Below are 21513 nucleotides of genomic sequence, written 5' to 3' on the forward strand. Positions count from 1 at the left end.
GTAGCATGAAATGGAAATACTCAAGTAAAGTACAAGTACCTGAAAACTGTACTTAGTTACTTTCCACCACTGTGACTCACGAGCATAGAGACCGGAAGGGTTAACAATGTCCTGATGAGGGTTTCTAAGCAACGCAAATTATCTTCACACCAAACCCACGCTTTGAAACTGCTTCCCCGAACTCTGTGCTTTAACGTCTTATAGGAGCAGAAGCAGCTGGTCAGACAGACGAGTAGTTTACCTGTTCATAAGCAGCGCTTGTTGACTGTGTTACGGCAAAAATAGAAAATCTAAATGTTTGTTTATTCTTTAGAAACAGTAGAGCAGCGTCGCAGAAAGTTTGCGATGAACCTGAAACCAAAGCTAACTGTCTTTTTTTTTTTTTTTTTTTTTTTTTTTTTTTTTTTGGGCCCAAAGTCTGAAACCACTTCAGCATGAAGACCAGGATCAAGGTGCAGAGTGATGTCGTCAGCGCTCAGTCCAGGAGGAAAGACGCCTTTTGTTTCACGCCTGCTGTGGTGTGAATGAGAGCCCCCTCCTCACCCCCAGCCTGCACGCCACCAGAAGACTCAACACACACAGAAACACACACTCTAACTACCAGTCACACACACACACACACACACACACACAGTCTGACAAACACAACAGAGGTAGTTGGTTAGTTAGTTAGTTAGTTAGTTAGTTAGTTAGTGGGGGTTTGGCTTTCAGTGCAGAGTGAGGCCTCTCTCTCTCTCTCTCTCTCTCTCTCTCTCTCTCTCTCTCTCGTCCCGGGGTTTTTTGGGCTGCCAAGCGCCATCAGGATGACATCATACCCGACCGACACAATGGAGCTCTTCATCCTCTGAGGTTCCTCGCCAGGCTGCGTCACTGCGCTGGACCGCCGGCCCGGGACGCCCAGGAGGAGGAGTGGGGAGGAGGACTAGAAGCAGGGAGGGGGGTGGGGGGGTGGGAGGGAAGGGAGGGGAAGTAGTTTGACATGTCGGAGCGGCCTGCGGGACCAGAATCATGGTCCAAGTCTGGTTCCGGGATACTAAGGCCCGGGGGGGTACAGCCCATCGAGGCGGAGGCTCTGGTGGCCCTGCTGGAGGGGGGGCTGGACCGGGTGGTGCTGATCGACAGCCGGCCCTTCGTGGACTACAACGCCTCACACATCCTGGAGGCGGTGAATGTGAACTGCTCCAAGCTGATGAAGAGGAGGCTGCAGCAGGACAAAGTCCAGATCGCTGAGCTGCTGCAGCACTCGGCCAAGAAGAAGGTAAACACCCCGCAGAGTCAAACACAGGGGGGTCCAGCTGTCCCCCACAAACCAGATTCACAAAACATCAACATCATAAAATCAATTTGGGGGGGGGGGGGGGGGATTTGCACGGTCAGCAGGTGGAGCTGCAGCAGTGACTCGCAGCTCATTAAAAATGCACAGAGACTAATTGCTGCAGTCTGAAGTATTAACTCAGTCATATCCGAACACACAGACATGAAACACATATTTTTAGATTCAGTGTAAAGATCTCATTATCTTTGATGTCCATCGTGAATAAGTGTCCCATCGTCTGCTTAGAAATCATAGAAAAAAGACGCTCCTCCTAACTGCAGAACCTGCCTGAGAATCCTGCTGTTTCTAAGTTTCCTTCAGTCTCGCAGTGATCCAGAGACAGCTGTCTGTCCGTCCACGGGTCCACTGCAGACAGGAGCTGCTGACTGCTGGTTCGGCTGCTGTTAATGGGGACAATGTGATTAGATCGATTAAATAAACGGGGGAGGCCACAGCGAGCTCACTGACTCCATGGAAACATTATACTTCCTGTTTACATCCCCCAAAGCATTAATGGAACTGTAGTTCCAAAACTTTGAGCTTGAATAAGGCACAAAAGCCAACTCCATCCATCTGCCGATGAAGGCTGTGAGATGAGTTTGGAAGTTCAGAAACAAAAAAAGCTTGTAAGTGGAGCTCGTGGACTGAGATTTGTTCATTTTTTTTGTCAAACTAAAATCTGACAGTTTTTTATGTTTGTCTTGTTTTTATTGGTGCCAGTCTGGTGTCTCTGCTAACATTTTCACACGTCAAACCATCAAAGGGCCTGTGACTAAAACCATAAAAGGAAACGAAACAGAAACAGTCTTGAACCCCTATCATATCATTATTTTCCACTTCACTAAAATGAGAAAGCACAGCAAAGACACATGCTTAGATCATCAATGTTTCTTGTAAATAATATAATCAGTGTAACAGCCTGTGTGTATTAGGGTAAATGTGCAAAAACCAGCAGCAGCCATTAAATCCTGAATCCTAAATGTTTACAATCGGCACCTTGAAAAGTGATGCTGCATTAGCTGCTAATAGTTCCTGTTTGCACTGTAACCATGGAAACAGAAAATAATGACTGGAAAAACTTCAAAACATGATGATTATGACGTAAGATGTGGAGTTTATAAGGAGATTTTTTTAAAATATGATTCCAAAGCAGGTTTACGGACATTTATCCTTGTAGGAAATCTGGGAAACTGATCACTGGCGAGAGTAAACTACCTTTACTTCAGCTGTGTGTTTTTATGTCTGGACGTTCTGGTTTGACTCTGAGACGAAGGGGGAACACACGAAGGACTGAAGTGAGTCGATGAGTACAGACAGGAAACATAAAAGCAAAAACTAAGAAGCATCACAACATGGTGAGATACAGAAACAACAGCTTTGTTTCAGTGTCTTAGTTTTTAAACTGACCTCCAGTCTGTATTTAAAACACTTTAACTTCCTTAACCTGGTCCTTGCCCTGCCCACTCTCCTTAAACTCCTCTGAACGTGGGCGTCTGACCTCAGAACAGTGTATTTATATTTAACAAAGAGAGTTTGCGAGCTGCAGAGGCCGCTCCTCCCTTTCTGTGGTGTTGTGTTAAACTGGAATAACAGCTTTAAGGAAGCTCGGCTGCTCGTTTTTAAGACTGAGGCAACATTTTCCGTACGATTATGAGCTGTAATTAATTCTGTGTGCAGTGAAGGAGAGAAAGCAGAATTTCCTCGAGTGAGTACAAGTTGTAAAGCAGCCAAACCGCTGTGGTTTAGTCTCTAAAGGGAAGGAGGCTGTCGACTGACAGAGACCCCCGTACTGACAGAGACCCCCGTACTGACAGAGACCCCCGTACTGACTCCACCCCCGTACTGACTCCACCCCGTACTGACTCCACCCCGTACTGACAGAGACCCCGTACTGACAGAGACCCCGTACTGACTCCACCCCGTGTACTGACAGAGACCCCCGTGACTGACAGAGACCCCGTGACTGACAGAGACCCCGTGACTGACTCCACCCCGTACTGACAGAGACCCCGTACTGACTCCACCCCGTACTGACTCCACCCCAGACTGACAGAGACCCCGTACTGACTCAGACCCCGTACTGACTCCACCCCGTACTGACTCCACCCCGTACTGACAGAGACCCCGTGACTGACAGAGACCCCCGTACTGACTCCACCCCCATACTGACAGAGACCCCCATACTGACAGAGACCCCATACTGACAGAGACCCCGTACTGACTCCACCCCCATACTGACAGAGACCCCGTACTGACTCCACCCCGTACTGACAGAGACCCCGTGACTGACAGAGACCCCGTACTGACTCCACCCCGTACTGACTCCACCCCGTACTGACAGAGACCCCGTACTGACTCCACCCCGTACTGACTCCACCCCCGTACTGACAGAGACCCCCGTACGGACTCTACCTTTTGTTTCTTACTGACTCCACCTTCGTTTCTTACTGACTCCACCTTTGTTTCGTACGGACTCTACCTTTGTTTCTTACTGACTCCACCTTTGTTTCGTACGGACTCTACCTTCGTTTCGTACGGACTCCACCTTTGTTTCTTACTGACTCTACCTTCGTTTCTTACTGACTCCACCTTCGTTTCTTACTTACTGACTCCACCTTCGTTTCTTACTGACTCCACCTTCGTTTCTTACTTACTGACTCCACCTTCGTTTCTTACTGACTCCACCTTCGTTTCTTACTGACTCCACCTTTGTTTCGTACGGACTCCACCTTTGTTTCTTACGGACTCCACCTTCGTTTCTTACTGACTCTACCTTCGTTTCTTACTGACTCCACCTTCGTTTCTTACTGACTCCACCTTTGTTTCGTACGGACTCCACCTTCGTTTCTTACTGACTCCACCTTTGTTTCGTACGGACTCCACCTTTGTTTCGTACGGACTCCACCTTTGTTTCGTACGGACTCCACCTTTGTTTCGTACGGACTCCACCTTTGTTTCGTACGGACTCCACCTTCGTGCTGAGAGTCAGAGTAAGTCTGATGCTGCAGTCAGCTGCTACATCAGAACAAACACAAGACAACACATAAGTTCTTTTAAAGCAAAATGTCAGTCAGTCATAATAACACTGCACTGGCCAATTTTAATATCTGATATGTTTGAACACGGTGACGTCACTAAAAAGAAGTCTGACGGGTCCAAGAAACACGATCAGACAGGTGTTTTTTCTCTCTCGATATTGTTACCTGAAGTCTCAAACATCTAGCGATATTGGCCTAAAAAATTCAGCATCAGTCGGGTCTTAGTCTGAAGTAGCATTTGGTCAAAGTTGTGCTTTAAAATGACCTTAGTTGTGACTGAGTTCATTCGTTTTAATGTTTGGATTTTGTCTAGGGTTAGGGTTATCTGTCTTTTAACTGAACATATTATGAAATACATCTTAGGGGGGTTGGACAGTGTTTACTCTTCTTTAAGTATCAAATTTCATGACTTGGTAGCAAAACCAAAATGTCAGTATTGTAACAGCTCTACTGGGAGCAGAGAAACAACTCCTCTGATGATATTTGATGATTTTGATATTTCTACACAAACATAACCACAGGTGGTTAAACTTGATGAAAGAGGTGAATGTTTACAGGTGGTGAGCAATATTCTCGTGATGGGCAGAAACATTGTAGGAACTTTATCGTCACTGTGGGTGGAGATGTGAGGAGTCATAGGAGCATCATGACTATCTAAGGTGTTTACTGTGGGTCGAAAAGTCACCTTCACGGGTAGATACAGCGTCAATGCAGGAAAATATGTATGATTAACATGTGTAATTGTAATAAAAGTGTATAAAATGATCTTGTATATTATAATTAACTTGTATAAGTCCACCTAAAAGTCTAACTCTCTTTGTGTGTGTTGTAGTTGGAGCTGCAGGGCGATCAGGAGGTCGTTGTATACGATCAGAGTTCTTCAGACCCGACTGCTCTCAGCTCCGAGTCTTTCCTCAGCGTCCTGTTGCTGAAACTGGAGAGGAGCTTCCCCTCCGTACATCTGCTCTCAGGTCAGTCAGAGTCAAAAGATCCACGAGGCCGAGACTGGTCTGAGGTAACAGAAGAAACTTTATTGATATATTTTCCAAAAGTAGAAGCTCATCCAGCACAAACAGCATCCATGTTGTTTTCCTGTGAGTTCCTGCTGTTCACTCGGTCACAGTTTGGCCTTCAGTCTTGAAGCAGCCTGACAGATGAACTCAGAGTTTCAGCTCAGTCACTTGTGATAAAGCTGTTTATTAGTTTGAGCGACAGGCGGGTCGACTGCAGACGTCCTCCCTTCTTTCCACTAAGGGTTACGTAATCTAACCATGATGTAATGCTGCGCTGACGACTCCACCCTCACATGTAAAAAAACAAAACAAAAAGACTCCTGGTCTTCCCAAAATCACTCGGTCAAAGGTTTAACAGTTACACAACAACAACTTATATCTGTTGTGAATAAATGAGGAGCCTGTTTCTCTGACTGATGATAAAGATTCAACAAGAAGCTTTAAAGGGAAGTTTAAAGGAGAAAAGAGGATCTTAATCAGTCCTGACTCTGCAATGTGAGGCTGTAACAGTCAAATCTATAAACATTATAAACACAGACGCTTTCCAGAGTCTCCAGAAGATGAGAAACTAGTTAAAAACTGGAAATCTTTTCCACTATTTTGTACCAAATATTCACCATGAACACACACACTGTAGTTTATTCTGCCTCCGCCCCACACACACCGTCCTGCTGCCCCAAACACTCACTACAGCACCACATGTGGATTCATCCGCCGCTGGAAATAGTCCCCAACAGATGCTCTGTTTCCTCCTGTTGGTCTGATAGAAACTACAGCGAGCAACTGTTTGAGGAAACTACTGAGCCTTTTTAAACAGGAAACTACAGATCTGTGTTTTTAAAGATTTACGTCTTCAGCAGGAACCAATGGGCTCGCAGCTGAGAGCCGCAGACAGGAAGTGAGACGGTACTGACATGTTGTTGGTTTGGATCCAAACATGAGATTTCATAACGAGAATAAAAATATACACTTTAAAGGTGATATGGAGGGAGGGTCTGGATTAACAGGTAAATAGCGCCATTTTTATCCACCTTTTTATGCACAATTTATGTTGGCACATAAAAGATAAAGATATTTAAAAAGAAAAGGCAAATCAACAAAAAATACTTTGCTAAGAGGCATAAAAGAGAAATGACAAAAATAGGTAAAGGAAACTAAATAACTGACCTGCTTCCCTTTGTTAACTAACTTATTTTCTGACACTAGATTTACTTTTTAATTTTCTGATGGAGTTATTAACTATGCTTTAACTGTACTTTTGTACTAAATATGCATTAAAAAGGATAATAATGATAATAAAATATCTAATATAAAAGGTTCAAACGACGTAATATACATGATCTGTCTTATTTATTCACCTTTTCTACGCCTCTGCAAGAACGAGTCAGCCAGATGTTTTTAGACCTGAGGGAAATCCTTAGAAATAAACGAGAGGTTTGACTTGTGAGTTCTGGACAGCAGGCAGCGTCCTCTCTGACTTTGGCCTTTTTAAATGTATTTATAAGATAAGGTGGATTACATCATGGGGTGGAGTCACAGTACAGGCTCCATTCAGTCCTGCAACATGCTGGAAAAGAGAAAAATGCTTTGATTTAAAACAGACAGCGATCACATGTGTACACCGGAAGACCCGTTTTAAGAAAATCTCATCAGGTTCATGTTCACAATCACTTTATTGATCCCCGAGGGGAAACTCTTTCATTACAGCTGCTCACTGTCACGTCAGCGCACACAGGAAGAGAAGTACTGAGCAATAAAAATATAATACGCTATAATACAGGTCAGATAAATTAAGTACAAAGTGGATATAAAGTATAAAAGCTAAAATGAGTGTAAGTACCAAAGTGGATTTAGAGGTTAAGTATGTACGGTATAATAATACAATGTAATAATATAATATAAGTAATAGTGCAATAATGAGTACTGTCAAGTTAAGTGTAGCTTATTAAGATGATTATGAGACGGTGGATATCGCACAGCAGTAATAGAAGTATGAATAAATGTCAATAAATAGGGAATTTTAAACTGAAAACAGAGAATATTGCACAATTATTATTAAGTATTGCAGAGATGTTAATGATCAATGTCCAGTTTAGTGACTTCGGGTCATACAGACTGACACTTAGAGGGAGGAGTTAAAGAGTCTGATGGCCACAGGCAGGAATGACTTCCTGTGGCGCTCTGTGGTGCATTGTGGGGGGATGAGTCTTCCGCTGAAGGTGCTCCTTTGTTTGACCGGCACGTCATGGAGCGGGTGGGAGACGCTGTCCAAGATGGCGTGTAGTTTACCCAGCATCCTCCTCTCTGACGCCACTGCCAGAGAGTCCAGCTCCACCCCCACAATGCCACCGGCCTTACGGGTCAGTTTGTTGAGCCTGTTAGCGTCCGCTGCCCTCAGCCTGCTGCCCTCAACCTGCTGCCCTCAGCCTGCTGCCCTCAGCCTGCTGCCCCAGCATGCAACAGCATACAGGACAGCACCGGCCACCACAGACTCATAGAACATCTTCAGCATCGTCCGGCAGATGTTGAAGGACCTCAGCCTCCTCAGGAAACAGAGGCGGCTCTGGCCCTTCCTGTAAACAGCCTGAGTGTTCTTAGCCCAGTCCAGTTTATTGTCCATGTGTACTCCCAGGTACTTGTAGTCCTCTACCATGTCCACACTGACCCCCTGGATGGAAACCGGGGTCTCTGGTGCCTTGGCCCTCCGTAGATCTACAACCAGCTCCTTTGACTTTGTCGCATTGAGCTGCAGATGGTTCTGCTCGCACCATGAGACAAAGTTCCCCACCACAGCCCTGTACTCCGCTGATACATCCCACCACAGCAGAGTCATCAGAAACCTTCTGGAGGTGGCAGGACTCTGTGTGGAGGCTGAAGTCTGTGGTGTAGATGGTGAAGAGGAAGGGAGAGAGGACGGCCCCTCTGAGGGGCCCCAGTGTTGCTGACCACGCTGTCCGACACACAGTGCTCTGGTCTGCCAGTCAGGTAGTCCACAATCCAGGACACGAGGGGGGCGTCCACCTTGTTTAAATTACACTTACACACAAGTTACTCAAGTTTGAAGTAAAGGGAAAGCTAAAAGTTGGAAGAGGAGACGGAGCAACAGGCAGCATGCACGTTGGCGCATGCGCACTACAATGTTGGACCTGCAGAGGATCAATTCAGAGGCTTGTTGCCTGGCAACAAGTGTGGAGGATGAACCATCTGTAGCTGGTGCAGCAGGCTGTTCAATAGAAGACAGACAGCTGACAGATCAGATTCTCTGCCAATATTCAATATCTGTAAATTTGACTCTTTGTGTTAACAGTCAGAAGTCTTCACTGACCTGAAACACTGTAGCTGCATCACCTGTTCAGTGGAAACTTAACATGATTAGTTGAACATTTAACTGAATACACGACATACTGAGAAAGTAAAGCTGCTGCAAATTTCTCATTTATTTAAAAAAAACAAAAACAAATTGAACCTCGCTCAACTGTTGCAGTAATGCAATGGAGCGTCATCCAGCAAGGCGCCGCGTCGGCCAATCAAATATGAGCAAGCAAACATTCCTGATGACTTTGTAACGAGAACAATACAATTCTACAGTTTACCTCTCTATAGTTGTGACAAAAGATAAAATAATAACTTTTCCAGAGTTGTAAAGTCCTTTCTCACAGTATTATAAACCTCGAGTGTTTCCGTGTCTGATTAACTCGCTGATCTGTTACTCTCTGGTGGTATTTTATCCTCTCACCTGTACCTGCAACAACAACAGGAGTCGACGTTTCCTGCAGCTGCTGTACAATTAAAGCCTCACTAGTTCGCTGGTGGAAAGTTTCTAATGTGAAGCAGGAAATGTTGGTTTTACTTCAGCAGAAACTGAAACTGAAAGAGATCAGTGAGCTGTGAAACCGTGCTGATGTCTCGGCGTATGAACAGTATGAACTTACCTTTTTACCTTTGACAGTTGGTCCACGTCTCCACGTCTGGGACAGAAACTAAGAAATCTGCCTCCTGACTAAAAGAGATCCAGTTGGACCGAGTCTGTTTCAGTCTGTTCAGTTAGTGCTGACATTCGGACGATTAAATCATACAGTGTGTGTAGTTGAAGTGTTTTTAGAAGATCGTTTTAAGCATGTTTAATGTTTTGAGACGTCTGAGAGGGAGAAATAATCGGTTTTTAAAAGTGGTCGAGCAAACGTCACAAACACGAGATAATTCATGTTATTTCTGTGTTTGCGCTCCTGTCTGAGTCGATATGTGTCGGCTGTTTTTGTCTCGGCAGGTTTTAATCATCTTGTGGTTTGTTTCCACGCAAACCTGAAGCTCGTCCTGCAGCGGAGGATCATAAACGTTTGTATGTCTGTTCCTCTCAGGTGGATTCTCAGAGTTCTCCCACCTGTTTCCTGGTCTGTGCGAGGGGAAGTCCACTCTGGTTCCCTCCTGTATCTCTCAGCCCTGCCTGCCGGTCACCAACATCGGGCCGACCCGCATCCTGCCTCACCTGTACCTGGGCTGCCAGAGAGACGTCCTCAACAAGGTATCGGAGAGTCAGACACGGTTCACCAGGTTGTTGTCTCTGATCACTGTGAATCAGCCAGGATCAGATTTATCCTCTCTTTTTCTGAGGAACCTTTATTTTGCTCAGTTTGCTTCATCGGCGGTCAGAATCTGAAACTAAAAACTGTGTCAGACTGTTTTCTTGCCTCCAGCCGCTGAGAACAGAACAGTCGCTGTGTTTGTTGGTTCTGTTCGTCACAGTCGAGGCTCAGTAACTCAGATGAAACCGGGCATTATCGTTAGACATTATACGTTTTTTTTTGTTTAATTTAGATGTGGCCGGTGGGCATCGTTACGCAGTCTTTGTCCTGCACACGCTCACATGGAGAAAGCTGATTCAGACACCCGGTGATGTGTTTACATGGTGAAGAAATCTACCTCGAGTATGAAAACCTGCTCGTTTAAGAAATAGTGTTGAGTAGCGTTTACAAACAGTTTGACACGGTTTGTAGCTTCGGCTCTGAACTATTTATTGAGTTAGTGTTAATAGTTCCTCAGTAAATAGTCTCCAAATTAGATACCAAGTTATCTAACACGCATCATTTAATGTCTAAACACAAGCAGCTGTACACGAACTTTGCCAAATAAAAGCCGGTAAAAAGATCAAAGTGAAGATTTAAATGATGAAATATCTAATAAAAGAATACGGAAACAACTTCACTGCCTTTATTTGTCACAGCAACATTTACTCGGTCCTCACAACACCTGATACGTTCACATCAGTCACACTGACAAAACTATATTTTATGTTTGACCTTCTTGCTAATGTAGCAATAACAGCGACCCGAAGCTGTGCTGCGTCGCTAACAGAACATCAAACCCGCTGCGGCGTCTTTTTAAGAGTTTTTGGACTTTGCAGAAAAATATTCATTGGGGACTTTTCCTTGTAACGATTCGCTCTGCACATTCAGGAGCACACTGGTGGAATAAAAACCTGCTGTTTGGAGCAGCATTGACGCTAATCCGTGCTCCTTTTGGTTCTACAAGCGTTTTGCTAACAAGTTGAAGCTGCTGAAGTGGTGCTGCGAGACGACGACCGGCCGTTAAATAATCTGCTCTTTCACCCGAAGGTTCGCGTTGTATTTCTGAATTGTTTATGACGTAAGTGGAGTCTTTGTCTCAGGTGATCCGATCCGCCTCTGCTATAAAATATTACTGAAAACTAAAAATCTACGTTTTCTTACTTTGTTCACTTTAACTTCGCTCACGTTTGTCTTTGTAGTGATCTGGAGTAATGACAGTAACTGTACTGCAGTAACTCACCTCATCATACTCAGCGCTCAACATCTCTGAGGTCACTAAAGTTCAACCTGACCTGGCTCACTGTTCTCATATAACTGATAGATTATTGCTATAGTTGTCACACATACTGCGTCCCACAGAACTGATCAGAGATCTGTTTCAGAAACTCAGTGTGTAATCTGTATTTTAACACTTCGCACAGGTGTCGTTAGAAAACGTTGGTGTGGCTGTTTTGGCAGATTTTAGGTGCAACATTAACACGTTTTCCCTTCGGCTTCAAACCGCCTCTCAACATGAAGGTTGATCCTGGTTTCAACCCTCTACTCATTTTGCCTTTATTTCAAAATAAGAGCGCTCAGTTGTTCAAGATGACTTCATCCAGGGTTAACGAATCGAATCGTTTTCAGCCTGGATCTCTGTATGAACGCTGGTTTTGTCTCTCCAGGATCTGATGCAGCAGAACGACATCGTCTACGTCCTGAACGCCAGTAACACCTGCCCCAAACCTGACTTCATCCCGGAGTCTCACTTCCTGAGAGTTCCTGTTAACGACTCCTTCTGTGAGAAGATCCTGCCCTGGCTGGACAGATCGGTGGAGTTCATAGGTCAGCGGCCTTTTCTTTTACCTTTTTTCTTTTATGATTGTATATCAGGGAAATGTTCCTGTAGGAGTCACACAGATATTACCGGATAAGAACCGTCAGTGTTTGTGTATTTCAGAGAAGGCTAAAGCCTCCAACGCTCGGGTCCTGGTTCACTGTCTGGCTGGAATCTCCCGCTCAGCCACCATCGCCATCGCCTACATCATGAAGAGGATGGACATGACATTGGACGAGGCATACAGGTGAGTCGTCGCACTCTCCCACAGTCATCCAGCACCTTTTGGTTTATATATCATTTCCTCTCCTTGATGCAGATGATATAACGTGAGTTCAGCACGAACAAACCACTTGCTCGGGCTTTTTATTAAACTGTCACGCATCACGGTGCTGTAGTGGCCGTTTTACCACGTTCCAAGTCCAGGAGGCGGAGGAAACACTGAATGAGGGTTTATTGGTAAAAGATTTGCAACATTAAACAATAAACAGTGACAAAAAAATGTGTTTGATGTTTAAACTGAAGCTGCGTCTCAAACTGACTAAATGAAATTCCCAGAGTTTCCGTGTTTGCCGGAGTTCAGATTCCTGTTTGATGTTCATGGTGCACATTCCTCTCCACATAGGTCCAAACAATACAGAGAGTCTGTCCTAATGAGTCCAGACCCTCTAATTAATGTGTCACTGTTCATTACAAACACTGGTCCTGATTCACACTAATGACGGACCTCCGCATTCTTGGTGTTTTTACAGGTTTGTGAAGGAGAAGAGGCCGACCATCTCTCCCAACTTTAACTTCCTGGGTCAGCTGCTGGACTTCGAGAAGAAGATAAAAAGTCCTCACGGTACTGAAACTAAACTGAAGTCCCTCCATCATCCGGAGCCCAGCAGTGAGGCCCCCGCTCAACCCGAGGACCTGGAGCCTCCGGCCTGCCAGGAGGCCCCCGTGGGCCCCGGCCTGGCCCTGCTGGAGCCCCTCACCCTGCCGTGTGTTTTAGCCGACGCCCCCGAGGAGCGTCTGCTGGCTCAGGCTCTGAGCGGCCTGCAGCTCGCCGACGGACCTGAAGACAACGCCCGGCTGAAGCGCTCCTTCTCTCTGGACATCAAGTCGTACGGCGAGCCGGGCGGGAACGCTCCTCACCGAGTGTTCGTCCCTCACGGTGGATCAGGAGACGCCGCCGACTTCTACAAACCGTCTGCCTTCAAAGAGCCGACCAGTAAACCCTGCCAGTTCTCCCCGGTGCAGGAGGTTTCAGAGCAGTCCACTCCGGAGCAGAGCCCCGACAAAGAGGAGGCCGTCGGACCGGAGCGAGTCGCGCCGCCGGCCTCCAGCGGCTTCACCAAACCTCCGCCCGCTGCTCCGAACTGTTCGCACCAGCTGCACCGGAGTGGCAGCATGGAGGAGAACGCCACCAGCTTCCTGTTCGGCCTCTCGCGCAGCCAGCAGCATCTGGCCAAACCGGGATCCAGCGGGGCCCTGAAAGGCTGGCACTCAGACATCCTGCTGGGGCCCGTCACCGTCTCCACCTCCTCCCTGGCCGGCGGTTGGTACCTCTCCTCCGACTCCACGCGCTTCTACTCCACCTCAGCCATCCTGAGCGGCGGCAGCTTCGCGGCCTACAGCTGCGGCCACGGCCTGGAGGCGGTGCGGCGGCGCAGCCGGCAGAGGACGGGCGACCGCGGGGACTCGAGGAGGAGCTGGCACGAAGAGAGCAGCTTCGAGAAGCAGCTGAAGCGACGCAGCTGTCAGATGGAGTTTGGAGACGGGATGACGGACAGCAGGTCCAGAGAGGAGATGGGGAAGGTGGGGAGTCAGTCGAGCTTCTCCGGCAGCATGGAGATCATCGAGGTGTCCTGAAACTGATCCGGAGACAGTTTGAGACAGAAATCTCACACTCGGTCGGGACGAATCTGACCGGAGCAGCTTCGACGCTACTGACGCTTCAATGTCGTGGAGAGTAACGTGCAACACACATCGGCCGCTTCGCTGCGTGTCGATATCACGCAGCGGAGCGACGGTTCAGAGATCGGCTGGATGCTCGTGTTTCGTCACCACGTTGGCCCAAATATAAGATTTTTTTTTCTGGAACTTAAGTTTGAAAAAGGACGAGACAATTACTTCTTCACAGCATCAGCTGTTCTGTTTGAATAGAGAGAGGAGGGAGAGTGATGCATTATGGGTTGTTTTTAGCCTTAATGTTGCTAGGCTAACAGATTTCTTCAACTCTGTTTATTGTGAGTCTGTTAGAGTTAATCAGCCTCAGTGTGTTTAGTTAGTTCGGTTTAACCTGCAGGAGTTTCTCCACAGCACGAATCTGAAAGTGTTTATCTTCAAAATGTCAGCTGGTGGGTTTTATAATCGGGGTCGTCTTGTATTTGGGCCAGGATGTTACGAAGTGCAGCTCATCAACGTCACACAGACTAAATCTGTTAACGTCTGATAAAAACACCAGCAGCTGCTTGAACAAACTTTAAAGTATTTTACTAAAGAAACCCCATTAAACACACACCTGCAGACTGACGGGGTTTAAACACCAAACCGTCTGTAACACTCAGAACGCTAAAAAGCAACGAGCTCCTAAACTTTAAACCATCAATAACAAAGGCGGAGTCCAAACGCTCGGCCGTAACGGGCGCGTTGCTGTGACGATCATCGGTTCGGTGCTCGTGTAGCAAAACAGCGTTCAGCCTGAAGCACTGCGGCTGACAGAACTACCACTTCAGGCAGTATATAGTACAGGTATTACTATAAGTAGCTGTATCGCACACACACACACACACACACACACACTAAGTGTAGAGTCCTGGAAGCCTCGTGACCCGTTTAACGTAGAAAAATGATTCAAACTTTCAAAGTGTGACGAAGGAAAACTCGTCCAGAGACGAGCGAGTTTGAGTTCTGGAAATGAATCAGTTCTTTCAGCACTCAAACTGCACATTTCCATGTATTTTATCCGTATGTGTTAACACAGCGAGGCACACTGGATGATGATTGATTGATTGATTGATTGATTGATGATGATGATGACTTCTCACCGAGAGACCGTGCACACGTCTGAGGAGACAAAAGGTTTGTTTTAAGAAAATAAATCAGTGGTTTGTATCCTCAGCTGACGTTTTGATGTGAACACAATACGTTTTTATAATAACTGAATCATGAAAAACACACACACACACACACACACACACACACACACACACACACACACAGTGCTGTTACACGATTCAGGAAGTACCGTGTGATGGGTCGCAGGAGCTCAGACTTTACGTGATGACGTCGCAGGAAGTGCGTCTGGATTCAGCCAAAATCCGCGAAGGATCTTTTTAAATCGTAAAGTATTTACTGCAGAGCCGCCATCTCACGCAGCCTCACCTGTCCAGGTGTGGGAGGGAGCGTCACCTGCTCGGCTCTGGTGCGGCAGGAGGAGAGCTAACGAACGTGATGATGTATTATTGTCGCTCTGAAGACGTCGCCGATGTGTGTTGCAATGTGACAGACAGGACGACTTCACTGACGGACTCTGAGCGCTTCAGACGCGATGATGATGATGATGATGATGATGATGATTCTCTGACTGACGCTTTCAGTCTCAGCAGCACCTCCCAGATCCAGATCCTCCCTTTTGTTTTTCAGAGTTTTGAAGCAGCTCGTTGGCAGAGAACAGCTCAGGTGTGATCTGAGCTGCAGGTGAACAGAACCAGGTGAACAGAGCTCACCTGTCCAGAGGATCGGAGGCTGGGACTCGGACGTCGGTGTGGTTCAGTAACAGACGTGTTCGTGTTGCACTACTGTGGTTTGGAGAATTGATCTGATTAAAAATGTATAAAAGCAGTAAAAGAAAATATTGATTGAGTTTGTTTCTGACACCTGAGAACCAAATCGCCTCCTAATTCAACGGTTCATTTGTTCTGTGATCAACACCTGTTTACCTGTCGATTTACCTGAACACATCAAGTTTCAAGAAGCCATATTTAGCTCACTTTCAGGTGCATGTGGCATCATATTTATGTCGTGCTGTAATAGGTTCACGTGCTGCATCACCTGTGTGAAGGCAGCCACAGCACGAGCAGAGCGATGTGTGTCCAGTGTGGAATGCAGCCCAGGTGAGTCCTGGATCAGGTGTAGTGTGTGTATTTGCAGCCAAACAAAATGACAGTCTCATATTTCAGTTACGTCCAGTCGTGCAGTTCCTGGGTTCTGCGTGATGGAGGTGATGATTGTGGAGATGATGATGATGATGATGGTGGAGATGATGATGATGATGATGATGATGATGGTGATGATGCAAAGTCCCTCTAAGCCTCACCAGGATCAGGTTCTGAGCTGTGGCTCCGGTGTGGGCTTTGAGTTCAGATCAGACGGTTTTACGTGGCAGTCAGTCCAGGTTTGATTGACGGGTTGTAACACGACGTAATGACGTCACGCCGTCAGCATCACCAGCGGCCACTGATGTGACGTTTTCACCTTCAGTTTAGCAAAGTGCAGCTTACACTGGAAAATTAAATTGCCAACTAGACTTTTGCATTTAATTTTTTAAAATTTGAATTATTTGGTTATTTGTAATAAAAGTTAATTTGCACCGGAAGGATCCTGCCAGGTCTTTTCCGTCTCAGAAACAAGCTACAATTTCATTTCACACTGAAGAAGTTTCTTTAAGAGTGAATTATTGATTATCGACGTGTCAGCGGTCTGTTTTATGGGCAGTTTAAACTGAATTTATGATTTGTTTTGATTATAAAAATCTAAATCTACAAACAGTAACTTCAGCAGTCAGCGGTGGAAGAAGCATTCAGATCCTTTACTGCAGTGAAAGTCCTGACACCACACACTGAAAACACTCCTACAGGTCAAAGTCCTGCATACAGAAGAATAATCAGCAACATGGAGTTAAAGTACGGCAGTAAAACTCGTCCCTGTGCAGTAAAAAGTATAATATTTATGTCTGAGATGCGGCGGAGTGGAAGTATAATGAAATAAAATGTTAATACAAGTAAAAGTACAAGCACCTTGAACTTGTACCTGAGTGAGTGTGCTCCGTTACGTCCTCAGCCTGCAGACGGAGCTTGTCACAGTTTCGGCCGCATTAGCTCATCACGCAGTGCGTGCGTTGACCAGCAGGGGGCGTCATAACCTTTACACAGCGAGGCGCGTGCTTTGCGTTCCCTGAGCGTTGACTGGAAGGCGCTCGCCTCCAGACATTAGTGTAACTGAGCCTCGTGCTTTGCTGCTTTTAAACTCTTCTGGTTAGAAAAAAGCTGAATAATAAAAAAAGAATCAAGAAGTCCATAAAGGGAACTTTTCTTAAAATGAGTTTAAGGCTTCAGACAGGAAGTTATCTGACAAAAAGTGTCACAGTTTAATTCCAGCAGGTGTTTATTTTCAAAACGTCCCTTTTCTGGTTTTATCTCCCGCCCTGTTTGTCTCGACTGACAGAAAGAAAATCTGCGATGAAAAAGTCTCATTACGAAATAAAAACTCCTGGATTTAAATAAAAAATATAATTTCATAAAATTGTAATAAACATTTACTTTGCGCACGTTAGGTATATTTTGATGCTGATACTTTTATACTTAATATAATTTTAAATGCAGGAGTAACAGTATTTTTCACGTAAGTTAAATAAGAAGTAAATGTTAGTGTAACTCGAGACGCGGTGGGCGTGTCCACTGGAGGCAGCAGGTCTCCCTGCCAGTCGGCGCTCCGGGCCCAAACCCTCCGCGGTCTCCGGGCAGGTCGCCGCTTTCTCACATTATTCAAAGTCAAGTGTAGTTTTACGGGTCACATCTCCGGAGATCCGAGCCGCTGACACGAACTTCTGTAGCCGAACGAGAGTTCAGTTCGTCGGATACAAAGTGTTGAGAGGAGACGGTAAAAGCAGCCTGGACGGGCGGGCTGTGCCATGTTTTTCTAACGCTACGCGGTTAATTTGATGAAGCCCGCACCTGCAGGTAAGCTGCTTTTAATGATTTCCACTTCGCATTCCTCCCGCAGCTCCGCCCGGAGACAAACATTTCTCCCCGTCACACGAACCGCTGCTCTTTTTTTAAAAAAGATGGTTTCTTTAACTTCGCGCTCAATTCGGGAAATAATAAATATATAATTGTTTTATCAGCTTGCTCGTGGGTCAACCTTCCCAGAAAATGTAAATGCAAAGGCAACTTGATCTGCACTGTAGAAAGAAAGGTGGCCCTTTGGTCTTGTAAGCGGAGAACACCCTCACCAGACAGCATTGGACATTTTAGATTAAATGATTCCGTATATATTCACAGGCACATACACACGAAAACACATAATATAACTAAGGGTCGGGATCACATCTTCATTTCGGCATACATCCACCACACACAAATGTGTTTTACTAATTTAAATTAAACTTTAATTACCACTTCTCCTGTTATTTCTCGTGTCTCCTCGAAGAAAATTAACGTTACGTAGTATTAGGCGATAGCGAGCAGTGTGAACCAAAACCAAGTTTTACTAAGCAAATTATTATAAATTCACTGTCTAATAGTGGATCATATTTATGCCGAAATTACCAACAGTTCCTAAAACAACTCTTAACAATCCAGTTAAGGTCTAAACCAACATGTATACTTAATGATGCCCGAGTTCACCTTAAATCGCCAGAATCTCTTACGGAGTTTGGCACAATGTGTCTGTGAGACAAATGAAGGTGAAGGGCAGCTCCACGCTCCGCATAGTGACCACCAGTTTGTCACTGAAAGAAAAACGCCTGAGTTTACCTGAATGAAAGACAATAATAACAAACCAGCCTAGGTAACGTTGTCGTCGCACAGGTGTAGGTGTGTGTGTGTGAGGCAGCCCGGGCAACAGGCGGTCTGTCCCCGCCTGTGTGTCCGGGGCTGCCCGGCGTGTCGCTCCCTTTTGTTTGGCTTGGCCTGAATGGAGCCCGGTTGCCAGGGATGACAGAGATATCACGGCTCCTCATTGTTCCCCCCGGGTTAACGGAAGGTCTCCGCGGTTTCCTTTTCTCTCTCTTTGTCTTTTTAAAACAAACGGTTCCTGTTATCTTTGACTTTAGCTGTCAGCTAGCAGCTCAGTCTCACCTGGTTTCAGCGGGAAAAAGAACACGTAGCCTCGTGTGGTTTAACGGTTTTAATGTTTAATTCCCCTAAAAGCTGAGCCACATTAATGAATATTTAGTGTAAAATCTAAGAGGAATGGACAGAGAAGCAGGTGTAAACGGTTAACAGTCGCTAATTGGCTGCAGCAGCTCATTAGTTTCCCCTCCTGTGACCTCTGCAGGTAATTGGTGTTCTGAGAAGTGCAGGTCTCAGGTGAGGAGCCCAGTCTACATGTTACCTTCACGGAACCGGGCCTCAGCTCTCATGCACTCATCTTTTCAGACATTTGCATTCGAGTCACAGAAATGGTGTTTTTTTTAAAAACATTATTTGATATTTTAGCTTTGACAAAGGTCTCGGTGACGATACCTGAATGATTCGCAGACATTTCTGATCTGTAAGACGCGTCTGTCCTGCCAGAAATGACCGGTCAGATCCACGAGGGCGGTTCCAGCTGGTTCCTCAAGGCCCGTGTCTACCTTGACCCAAACAAAGATGGCTACCGGAAAGGACCCGCGCTACCGGGAGGTCACGGGTCCAGAGCTGCCTTCAGACGGGGTCGTGGTTACCGTGTTCACGAGGAGAGTCCACGTGAACGCCCCCCCCCCAAGACGTATTCACAACCTCGTTGTTGTGACGCGTTTGCCGACGTTTTCAGAAACGGCGGTGGAGGAGGCCATGAAGTTATTTAAATTTGTGGTAAATTTCATTTCCTGTTCCACCGCGTGGCGTTGAAACACAAAGTCAGCATTTCTTGGAAAGAAGTTAAGAATGACGAGAGCGCAACGCGGAGTCTTTTGGCGTCCGTGTTGCCGTTGCCTAGCAGCGGTGTTCTCGCCACTTAGCCAAGCGGCAACCTCCGGGGCTGAAAAATGAGGTCAACAGGAAGTGCTAAAAACTGCAGTTTCGTGAATGGCCACTCGAGGCTCCAAAAGGGTTAATCCCCATAGAGCCCCGTGTTAAAATGGCCGACATGTTTGCAGCCTGGTGCAGAAAACGGCCCGCCTCAGCGCCACCTCTGGCCATTTTTGGGCGGAGTCAGCACTGCCAAGATGTCGACGGCCGGAGCCGCCCACTTCGAGCTTCACAACGGCTCTTCGGAAGCCTACGGGTGACGTCACAGATACAGCCGCGTTTTATACAGTATATGGACGTAGCACACGAACGCCACGCACATCGTGTACGCCACTTCCCGTGTCGTAACCACGAGCTCACGAGTTCCATTTGAAGGCAGCGCAAGTACAAACCGAGTTGTTAGCTTCGCCGCCATTAGAAACGCATTTATTTTGAAGTTCACACAGGAAGTGTCGAGAGAGTGGTTTACACTTTAGCTCCCGCCGTGGTTAATACTGCACTGACTGAACGGCTGAAACCGGCGGACTCGGCGAACGTGGGCGGACTCGGGGTGAATTGTGGGAAATTTGGACAGAAATCACTGAGTCTGTCTGAGTGAAGGTAAGATTTTAATCTCATAGTTCAGATTCTACGAGGATCCTCTTCTACCTGTCAGGTGTGCTGTTAGCTTGCCGTTAGCCGTTGTTCCTGGAGGTCAGAGGTCGTCCGGCTCTTGGATAACTGCACGCGCTGAAGCCGAACACTCGAAGGACCTTCGAGCCGAGCGTTGTGTAATCTGAGCTGTTTTCTGTAGCTTCGTCCCATTTTCAGAGCTTCCTGTCTGATAGTGAAGGATTAAAGTCCGCAGCTGGTCCTGGATCTGTTTTCTGCTGGGACTGTGGTCTTCATGGGAAACGACTATTTCTGGATGTTTGCCGACCCCGAAGGTCTCTGCTGGGGCTGTTTTTACTTTCTTTATAACCACTGATGGAGGAAGTGTTCAGATTCTTCACTGAACCAAACATATCTGCAGGGAAAAATACTTGATTTCATGTCAAAGATCTGTTTTTACGTTTTTAGTCAAACAAGCATTTTCTTTCTTACAGTTTATTAAGTTTAATGTCCACAGATGGACGCAGAACAGGTAACTTAAATCTTTAAACCACATTAAGCTGTAAACACAGCTACAGATCGTTTGTCGATGTGTAGAAAAACAAACATAATATACAGACGTGTACTTCTTCCCGATGACACACGCCTCTAAGCACATACCTGCCTGCGTGCAGCGCTGCACCTGCGGTAACGTCTGCAGGTACAGCTTCTGCACACGCCTGCGTGCTAAAAATAGACTAAAACAAATATGTGCATGAAGGCGCACAACAGAAACCCCTGGACTAACACAAAGCTGGATCTCACAAATTAGACGAGGGGAAAGAAGACAAACTAAAGAAAACAATGAACAAATAGAAAGTTAAAAAGTTAGAAAGTGCTGCTACTGCTACTACTACTGCTGCTGCTACTGTCACTACTGCTGCTGCTGCTGCTGCTACTGCTGCTGCTGCTGCTGCTGCTGCTGCTGCTGCTGCTGCTGCTGCTGCTGCTGCTGCTGCTGCTGCTGCTGCTGCTGCTGCTACTGTCACTACTGCTGCTGCTGCTGCTGCTGCTGCTGCTGCTACTGCTGCTGCTGCTGCTGCTGCTACTGCTGCTGCTGCTGCTGCTGCTGCTGCTGCTGCCGCTGCCACTGTCACCACCGCCGCTGCTGCCACTGCTGCCGCTGCCGCTGCTGCTGCCACCGCCGCCGCTGCTGCCACCGCCACCGCCACCGCCGCCGCCGCTGCCACCGCCAC

At 46.5% G+C, this 21513-nt stretch overlaps 2 protein-coding genes across 2 annotated transcripts in view; both read left to right on the plus strand.

The window, feature by feature from the left end:
- The first annotated feature begins 947 nt into the window (after window positions 1-947).
- On the plus strand, window positions 948-15589 carry dusp16 (dual specificity phosphatase 16). The gene is made up of 6 exons (XM_044186753.1): window positions 948-1258; window positions 5186-5324; window positions 9725-9888; window positions 11596-11755; window positions 11871-11994; window positions 12500-15589. Exons 1-6 carry the CDS (start codon window positions 980-982, stop codon window positions 13602-13604), a joined length of 1971 nt encoding a protein of 656 aa, XP_044042688.1. The 5' UTR covers window positions 948-979; the 3' UTR covers window positions 13605-15589.
- Window positions 15590-17391: 1802 nt separating this feature from the next.
- The window catches only part of eps8a (epidermal growth factor receptor pathway substrate 8a), a 52694-nt gene continuing 48572 nt past the window's right edge, over window positions 17392-21513 (plus strand). Inside the window, 1 exon segment of the mRNA XM_044186752.1 lies at window positions 17392-17695. The gene's annotated coding sequence lies outside the window, so the exon portion shown is untranslated.

The sequence above is a fragment of the Siniperca chuatsi genome, linkage group LG23 (genome assembly GCF_020085105.1).
Source record: "Siniperca chuatsi isolate FFG_IHB_CAS linkage group LG23, ASM2008510v1, whole genome shotgun sequence".
In the NCBI taxonomy this organism is placed as follows: domain Eukaryota; kingdom Metazoa; phylum Chordata; class Actinopteri; order Centrarchiformes; family Sinipercidae; genus Siniperca; species Siniperca chuatsi.

Excerpts from the sequence above, each read along its gene's own strand:
- dusp16 (XM_044186753.1), top strand. The coding sequence starts at position 980 with ATGTCGGAGCGGCCTGCGGGACCAGAATCATGGTCCAAGTCTGGTTCC. Across the intron at positions 1,259-5,185 it reads AGCACTCGGCCAAGAAGAAG|TTGGAGCTGCAGGGCGATCA; the intron begins GTAAACACCCCG and ends TGTGTGTTGTAG. Across the intron at positions 5,325-9,724 it reads CTCCGTACATCTGCTCTCAG|GTGGATTCTCAGAGTTCTCC; the intron begins GTCAGTCAGAGT and ends TGTTCCTCTCAG.